The sequence below is a fragment of the Nanorana parkeri genome, unplaced genomic scaffold (genome assembly GCF_000935625.1).
Source record: "Nanorana parkeri isolate BGI_ZX_2015 unplaced genomic scaffold, ASM93562v1 scaffold13, whole genome shotgun sequence".
Classification (NCBI taxonomy): domain Eukaryota; kingdom Metazoa; phylum Chordata; class Amphibia; order Anura; family Dicroglossidae; genus Nanorana; species Nanorana parkeri.
The window spans coordinates 194141-203367 of NW_017306281.1; the positions used below are offsets into that span (position 1 = coordinate 194141).

Genomic DNA, 9227 nt, shown 5'->3' on the forward strand with positions numbered 1-9227 from the left:
CAACCAGCAATGAAGTAATAAAATGAACTAGGATCACACGTGCAGCACGTTATTATTCTGAGTTGCCCCACTCAAGCGGCGGCCATATTGAGTGGGGCACGTGAGATTAATAACGTGCTGGATTAGTGTGATCCTAGTTCATTTTATTACTTCATTGCTGTGCTGTATGTGTATAGGCCAATGTAGTGGGATCTGTATGTGCGTTATAATTAATCGAAATTAATCGATTTGAAAAAATTTCGATTAATTGAACACGGAAATTTTAATCATTACCAGCCCTAATTTCTTGTGATCCTCCATAGTATAGAATATATATGTGGCCCTGATGAACTTCCTCTTGTGTTTTTCCAGTACAGTGGCTTTTATGCTTTTTCGTTTTCTATTTGCTAGGTCACCTCATTCCTCTTGTCTCTCCATCTTCATCATTCCACCTAGCAGATGTTTCCAGTTGGCTTGCTGATTTCAGTGAGATCTGACAGTCTACACTCTCCCATCCAGTCACGATTTCAGTATGTCATTAATTGTCACTACCCTAACCCTTCCTAATGCCTCTCATTCTCCAGTTGCACAGTATCTCCCTATTCATAAGATGCACCCTGTCATGCCCTCCAAACCCTTGTAAATCCAAGTCCTCCTCCATCACTGCTCTTTTGTTTATTTACACTTGCGCTTCTCAGCTCCAGCAGCACTTTCCTGATACACTGATGCTAGGTGTCTTATAACTCCTATACAACTAGGAGTACATTTCACTTTCTTTACTGGTTGGCTCCTTCTGCTTAAATTTGCTCTGGTCCTTAAATTATCACATTACAGTATCCCATGTCCTGTGAATCCTGATTTGAATTGTGACATGTGTTTCCTTACTTGTATCCCAAACCATGCAAAATCCTGCTCTGAGGGGTCTACTTCAGTCTGTGGGTTCTTATAAACAGCTCAGTTGTTACCCAATCCTACTAAAACTAACAGGTTTAAAAACAGCAAGTGACTGACAAATAAATCCTATTAGACAAGAACCTCAGAAATAATTTAAAAAAAGTTAAGATATATTCAATACAAATAGCCTTTTAGCGTAGTCTGTTTTTCCTTAAATGCAGTGATCATTAGAACAGGATGTATGTACAAGCACAATGTGAGAATCTGAGAGAAGGGCCAGTGGCTTCAGTATTGTGATGTAACTGGGTAAACAGGTCTCTTTTCATTACACAGGGTGGATCTTCATTCTTTGTTCTAACAAACATAATAAAAACAGAAAATCAAAAAGAAGGCAATTGTTCCGAGGTAAGAACAATTTAAACTATTATATAATGACCTTGATTCCTCAACAGTGGTAGCACATGCAGCTCATGTGACGTGAGAAGCCAAAGCTACACTTTGTGATAATACTGTCTTGTCAGGGAAAAAAGTGTATTTGCTAGTAATGTGAGAACTTTTAGATTATTCTTTATTTATATTATTTAAAAAGAAGAAAAAATTAAGTATGCTTCTCTCCAAGCAATACCAGCTTCTCACGCCAAGCATACGGGTTGGTATTTCCTAAGCTAAACTTCCATTCTTACAATAAATGTTAAAGCTGAACTTTAGGTAGATATAGGACACAATTTATTGCTGCTCTGTAATAACTGATATGTTATGGAACCTATTTTTAAATGCAGGCAGTGTAAGTCAGTGGTGTATTTTGGTTTTGTGCTGCCCTAGGCAAGACTAAACCCGAGCACCCCCCCTCCCCCCATCCCAAATCTAAATTAGTCCCACCCCTTCCTGTTTAAGAGATTTTGCATAACCTGTCAGTTGCGGGATACAGCGTGCACGGTATATCTAGATTCTGACAGGTTGCGCTATCAACGTAGCGGGATGCTCAAGTTCTACCTTTGCAATAGCCACCTTCTCCATTTCTGGCTTGATGGGCTCCCTAGTTCTGCAGCTACAATAATCATTCTCTCCTGCCCTGCCATGCTGTGCTAGTCTCTAGTTCTGCAGCTGCAACACCGATCTTCTGCCTTAATATGCTGGGCCCTCTAATTCTGCACTTACCCATCTTCTGCCTTGGCCGCTGGCCTCTGTAGGTTGCCCCGCTCTAGAGACATAACCCTGCACGGAGCTTATAGGCTGCACTTCCTTGGTCTCACCACCACGGAGGTGCTGATGAGCACGGTGACCATCTGGATCTCAGCCCTGGGGTCCTGCGGAGATTTGGGTGCTGGTTTCCCAGGGAGGTCCGGTGCACGAACTGCCAGTGCATCCGGACGAAAGTCACACACACCAATACATTGCACAGCATGTAGACCAGGAAGAGGAAGCAGCTGCAGCCGGCATATATGTAGGAGTAGGCGGCATAGGTGGACACGTTGGTCCCCCAGTCAAAGAAGCACCAGGTCCAGGGGTACTGGCAGTAATTTATGAATCATTTATAATATGATTTTTTTTTCCCTCTTACCTAACTGTTTTGGGGGTAGCATTTTTTGGCGCCCCCCTGGAAAGTGCCGCCCTAGGCAAATGCCTAGTTTGCCTTGCAGTAGATACACCCCTGGTGTAAGTACCTAAAATTGACCTGGTGTGAGCCTCCTGTAGTCCATGCAGTGTGAGAGGAAGAAGGAGCACAAGGAACCAATAAGTGCTGCCAAGAAGCATGCTGATAGGAAAGGAAAGCAGAGTGACAGGGAGATGAGCTCATCAGTTTGCTGCTTCTCTTTTCACTGTCCAGTTATAGGCTGACCTGAAGGACCCAGAGAAAGTGGGTTGAATGATTCTGGCCATTAGACTGTGGACATCTAGTGGCAGAAAAAAAGTCATCTCTGAAGTGAAACTGAACACTGCAGCAAAAGCTTTGTATCTTGTTATTTTTGGATAGAATTCTGTTTTAAGGTTTGCTTACCCAGCTTTAGCCCTAGACATTTTTTCAACAAGATTTGGCAGACAGTATCTAAACTACCTTCCCCATGGGCATGGGAACATGTCAACTAATGCCCCATTTCTGACACCTACTCTGCCAAAGTAACCCAATGGCCTTCAGTACCTGTCAAGTGTTTTGTTGCTAAAAGGTAAATACATGGATTGGTATTAGTATGGAATAGTTCACAGCCTTCTAGCTATTGTAACCTAGTGGGTATTAGCCAATATGACTGGTCTACCTAGATGTTATCTCTTGGGGGAGCAGGAAGGCAAGAACCCCCTTCCCCCTGCTCCCCCCCAACAAAACAATTAAATCAGGAAACAAAATGAGTTTATAATTTACCACTGTTATATAACAGGAGCAATGTGAATCCCAAGGAGTAATAGCTTTTCCCAGTATGTATCTACTGTACCCAGATAATACCTTATTTATGTAATTCTAATAGGACACATTGCCCTTACATTCTGGTTTTTCCCATCAAGTAATATGGTGTAGGTTCATGCATGTTTTCACTCTGTTACTTGATGCACTTTAGTTTGAAAGGAATACCCTGCTAATTAAGTTGCAAAAGGTTGAGAAATACCTATATGTTTAATTCAGATTATAAGTAACATAAAAGAATGATTCTACATTGAAGTACACATTTTTCTACTTTGTAGTTTCCAAGCCCCAAAACAATATGTTCTCAAGCTGACAGCTGCAAAAAAGGTTATGCTGACCCACAGAGTAATGGTATGTTCTCTTTTTTTATATTAATGCCTTGTTAGAAATTCAGATGTTTAATTGTAAGATACCAGGCAGAGAAGCTTTACCAGGTCACAATGAACATGAATGCTTAAGTCTGTTGCATGGAAATGTATTTCTTAAGGCAAATGCAGTTAGTAAGAAAAATAATACTGAATGATTTAGCTGTAAGCAAGCAGCAGAAGACACCCACAGCTGTCAAACGTTGAAGAACAGTCATGGGACAGTGAGTGGACAGATTATGTGATTAGAGTTGTATGCATGTGTCCTTTTCACCAATAACTTATCATGCACAGTTGTAAGAAAGTTGGGTCTTGCAAACCATCCTCATAGGTCTAAAGCCATTATAAAGCATGACTGCACTTTATCAAAGTGCATGACACATTCCTCCTCTTGGACTCCACACCAGTATGTCTCTATAAGTCAGCATTCTGCTGTGCAACCTGCTCAGGATCACTACAGCCTATACTCCTTTCTGTCTTAATTTTGATTAAAATCAACAGGTAATAAAAGGAACTGCCATAGAGTATAATGGCAAACGCTGCACTTCCGTGCGCACAATGGCCGACTACCATTATACTCTAAGGCAGTTCTCTACTATCACCTGGTGTTGTAACCAGAATTTAGATGCATAGTCTGTGGTGGTCCTGAAAAGGTCATGCACTGGAAAGCCAATTTATGAAAGTATGGGGTCCTGTAGGTTATACTGGTGCTGAGGCAATAATGCACTTTGATAAATTGCACTTATCCTTATGAGGCCTGTCACATTTCTTGTTTGCCCTGATTAGTTCCACATTTCTAGAATAGTTTAACTTCAGTGTAGCAATTTTACTTTCAATAGATTTTTATTGAGTATTTTCAGTTTTATAAGACAAAAATGTAATAGTTTGAACAACAGGTCAGGTCCGGATAGGACCGAAGGAACAGAACAGAAACAGAAACATTACTTGCACTTAGCTCTCCAATCATGTGATGCCCACAGTCAATCTTGGGCTGAGTATATTTAGTATTTCCACATATGCAGTTACCAGAGGCAATATTCCTATATCATGCGACACTTCAAGGTTGTGGAGTGCCTTGTTGAGACCACAGAAACCAGGGGTTCCACTTCCTCAGAAAGCTTGCCATTGTGTTGTTGCTTTTTGCTAACACCCTTTCATATTCACCCTTTCATATTCTCAGTGTAGTTTTAATATTTGTAGGGACTCCGAGGTGTTGGCTGCCAGTGGGCTGTTCCAGTGTCTTGCTATCGTTAGTTTGGCCGCCAGGAGGATGTGGATTACCATACCTCTAAGGTGGGATGGGAATTGGTCTATCCCCAGGTGGAGCAGAGCTAGGCCAGGGGTAGGGGCAGAGAAAGAGCCAGTTATGGCCGACAGTATTTGAAAAATCTTATTCCAAAAGCTGGTGAGGGATTTGCAGGACCAATAGGTGTGTAGCAGAGTTCCCGGCAGGCCACAGCCCCTCCAGCACTCCATAGAGATCGCTGGAGACATCTTCGCGAGACAGGAGGGAGTCAGGTACCATAGTGTAGCAATTTTAAAAGAAGACTGCAGTTCAAAAACAATGTAGCTGCGATTGCTAACTAAGTCGCAGTAACGCATGGAGGTGTAGTTATAGCAGTGCACTCAGGCACGGAGATGTAGTAGTGCACTTATAAACAGGGGAGGGGCTGGATTCCACCCTCTCCGTTCCGATCTGCCAGCGCTGGGAGGGGGTGGGTACAGTTGGCTCTGCCTCTAGATAGGCAGATCCAGCTGTCAGTCACGCAGCTGGGCGGATCCCGGCATAATTGTCGGGATCTGCTTCAGCTGCGGCATCTCAGTATACCGCGAGCAGCAGCTCGCGGTATACTGCGGCGTCTCAGTATACCGCGAGCTACAGCTCGCGGTATACTGAGCCTAGGGTGACAGGAGGATGCTAGTTTGTGTCCTCCCGTTACCCTAAGGAGAACTATGGGGAAAAGCCTTAACCCCATAGTTCTCCTTTAAATGGAGATGTGTTCATAGTAGTACGCTGAAGTAGGGAAGTGTGAATATAGTGGTACCCTGAAAAAGGATATAGTAGTGCACTGAAGAAGTAAGGTGTATTAATAGTAGTGCACTGAAGTAGTTAGTAAGGTGTAGTAATATAGTAGTGCACTAGAGGTGTGGGCGGTGTGGTTAATGGAGAACTATGGGGTTAAGTCTTTTCCCCATAGTTCTCCTTAGGGTAATGGGAGGACACAAACTAGCGTCCTCCCATCACCCTAGGCTCAGTATACCGCGAGCTATACTGAGACGCCGCAGTATACCACGAGCAGCTGTTTGCGGTATACGGAGACGCTGAAGCGGATCCCGACAATTGTGCCGGGATCCGCCCAGTTGTGTGACTGACAGCTGGCTCTGCCTATCTAAAGGCAGAGCCAGCTGTACCTGCCCCCTCCTCCGTCCGTTCTGCCAGTCAGCGCTGGCGGATCGGAGCGGGGAGGGGGGAATCCCGCCCCTCCCCTGTCACGGCAGAGAGCCGTGACAGGATCGAGAGGTGAGCGAACACCGGTATATGTTCGCTCACTTCCCGATCTACTGAGCCGACCTGTGACCGTCTCATTGTCACAGGTCGGCTAGAACTATGAGGTGAGTGAAAATCACTCACCTCCTAGTTCTCCTTTAAGTATGTGGTTGTGTTCTGAAGCAGGGATATTTGGTTATAGTAATACTCTGTAGTGGAACTAAAGTACACTGAAGTGAAGCTGTTGAGTTATAATAGTGAACTGAAGCAGTGAGGTATACTTATAGTAGTGGGCCATAGCGGGATAGTGTTATTATAGTAAAGGACTAAAACAAGAATATGAAATTATAACTCAAACCACTTTCTATAAAAGGGTGTGCTCACAACTGTCATACTGTCAGCATGTTGGACCTACTAGGGAGAGCTTACAGTTCTTTCTAGGAAGAGACACTTTTTTTTTTCATTTTTCATTTTGGCATTGATACATGTCCCCCATGGGAGTTCCCAGCCTCCCATACCTTTTTGATAATAGTTTGTGTATTAGCCCTACAAATGGCCAGGAGTGAATAACAAGAGTCACCCCCCTTCCTCCATAGACTTCATTGGGGTGCACTGCAAATGTATTATTACAAGTATTTATATAGCACTGACGATTTACAAGGGACTTTACATACTAAATATTCACATCAGTCTTTTCCCTCAAGACGCTTACAATCTAAGGTTCCTATGTTACATACATACATACATACATACATACATACATACATACACACTAGGGCCAGTTTAGACAGGAGCCAGTTAACCAGGGCCGGTGCTAGCATTCTTGCCTACACAGGCAAGGTGCATTTTTGCAAGATTCAAGCTAGGAACAAGTATCTAAATCCCTCCATGTGTCTTAGGGATATTATAAAAGCGAGTCTCTTGTCACAGTAGTGGTTATGTTTTTATTTTTAATTATAATAGGGTTATTTAATGTGGCTACTTAAGATATGAATAGTGTTTGAGGGGCTATAAAAAAGTGGCCATCAAGCTACAGATAACAGAACATACATTGTCTGTGGCAGGTGTTACATTTAAATCTCTTCACTTGTATCTTGCAGGCATTCAAACAGGCAGATGTATACAGTATAACTCCACCGTTAAAACTTGTGAAGTGAGAGCATGGTGTCCGGTGGAGTCCAAAAGTACTCCAGAGTAAGTAGTCTATTTACATGCCTAGTCAAAAACAAACATAAACCTGAGGACTGAAAGAAATGCCTAGTCAAAAACAAACATAAACCTGAGGACTGATAGAAAAAAAAAATATTTTTCTTTCAGTTCTTTGTAGACACCCTCTTATCTACAAAAATGTGTGTGTATCTGTATATATATATATATACAGTACACACACACACATATACATATTGCAGTAAATGTAAAGTCATGTGGGCAAACGAAAGAACTACCCTTGCACTAAGACTTGCCCCCACACTGCATAGGGCTTATTTATACCTAGACGACAGGCTCCTGCCATCTCCTCTCGGGTTGCTAGACCAATCCCCACAGCCTCTTCTCCCCTCTTCACTCGGGTGGGCTAAGGACTGCTGACATCATCACATCTATTGCAGGTTCCATAGACCTGCTTTAGACATGAAGAATCTGTACTTCGGTTCCTTAGGCATGAATGAGCACCTAACCCTTGCAGTGTGAGGGTAGCCCCACAGCAAGGGCAGTTTTTGGTTTGCCCAGAGATGGTCTTTGATTTTTTTGTTGTGTCTGCTGCTGCCCTATTTGGTAATAGTAGAAGTATTTTATTATATCTGCAATGCAACCACAATAGTGCATTGTGTGTGCTGTACTTGTCAAACAGAAATGATCCCTCTGCACAATAGAATATGTGTTCCTATAAAATATAGAAATTCCAGCATATTCTTACCAAGTTCCAAATCATGGCTGAGTGTATGTTTCTCTCATGATGAGTATGTATTTACTAATAGGTATGTTTATTTCCATTTCTTTGGAAAACTCAAACAGTGCACTTCTTTGTGTTCGCTGTAATAATATATTATTACTAAATTTCATAGGTAGGTGGATTGACATTTCATATCTCTGATCTTATTCTAGCAGCGTTCTTGTATCCTTTCCCTGATCTAAGATAGTGTACATATTGCCATTTCTTTAGCTCCAAGTTTATTACCGCACAAGGCATAAGGACAATTTTAGAATATCAATATCTGTAGAGCAAACTGCATCCTACAAGAACAATAAATTATGCTCCAGGTACCTGTTTGTGGACAATATATGTATAATTGTAAGACATTGCAAGGTAAATAGTTTAGCTATGTTAGCAAAATCATAGTTCAGTGATGAAAGAATATACAGCTAATCCCTAACTGTCTACCAGGCAGCTGCTTGTAAAAAGCAGAATGCATATCTAGAGGAATCATTAATGCTACCCTTTGCTATACCCTTTTTATTCTGACCGGCAGCTCATTGGGGACACTTGATTCTAATTTTCATGGATCTGAAATGGTGGTAAATGTAGGAGTGAACATACATGTGTACATTACATTACATTGGACAAATCCGTATTTTCCTTTCCCGGTGTTATGTTTATAAACATTCTCAATCTCACCTGTTACTCACAGCTTGGATACCCACTGACAATCAGGAACCAATGAGTATGGGTTCCAATCATGTGGTCACTATGTTAGCTACGACAGTGATACATGCAGGCTGGGGGCTTCATTGAAAAAAATAAAGGCTGTCTTCCTATGGATGAACATTGTGACATTTAGGCTGCAGTGTCAGTTTTCAGTGCCATACGTTTAAAGTGTACTTCCACTTTTGCAGCCAAATTAGGGTAACACCTACATTATATAGGTTACATGTTCCTATTCACATAGCATAACTTAAAAAACATCTAAAAAATGCTGCTCACCATTTTACTTGCTTAAAAATCCTGCCTAGCTTTCCCCTTCTATGTAATGTTATGGAGGGGGCGGGGGAGTTATGTTTACTGTAATTAACCCTGTCTGTACTGTGCTGTCAGATCTCATTATCAGTTGTAAATTAGATGTGTACACTACCTGTTTTAACAAATGGTTGAAGATGCACATATATA

The 9227-nt window shown here is 42.0% G+C and overlaps 1 protein-coding gene across 1 annotated transcript in view; it reads left to right on the plus strand.

Moving 5' to 3' along the window:
* The window catches only part of P2RX7 (purinergic receptor P2X 7), a 47918-nt gene that overhangs the window by 5192 nt on the left and 33499 nt on the right, over nucleotides 1-9227 (plus strand). The window contains exons 3-5 of the mRNA XM_018556742.1: nucleotides 1207-1278; nucleotides 3550-3622; nucleotides 7225-7318. Coding sequence (XP_018412244.1) covers nucleotides 1207-1278; nucleotides 3550-3622; nucleotides 7225-7318 — 239 coding nt within the window. The remainder of the gene's footprint in view (nucleotides 1-1206; nucleotides 1279-3549; nucleotides 3623-7224; nucleotides 7319-9227) is intronic.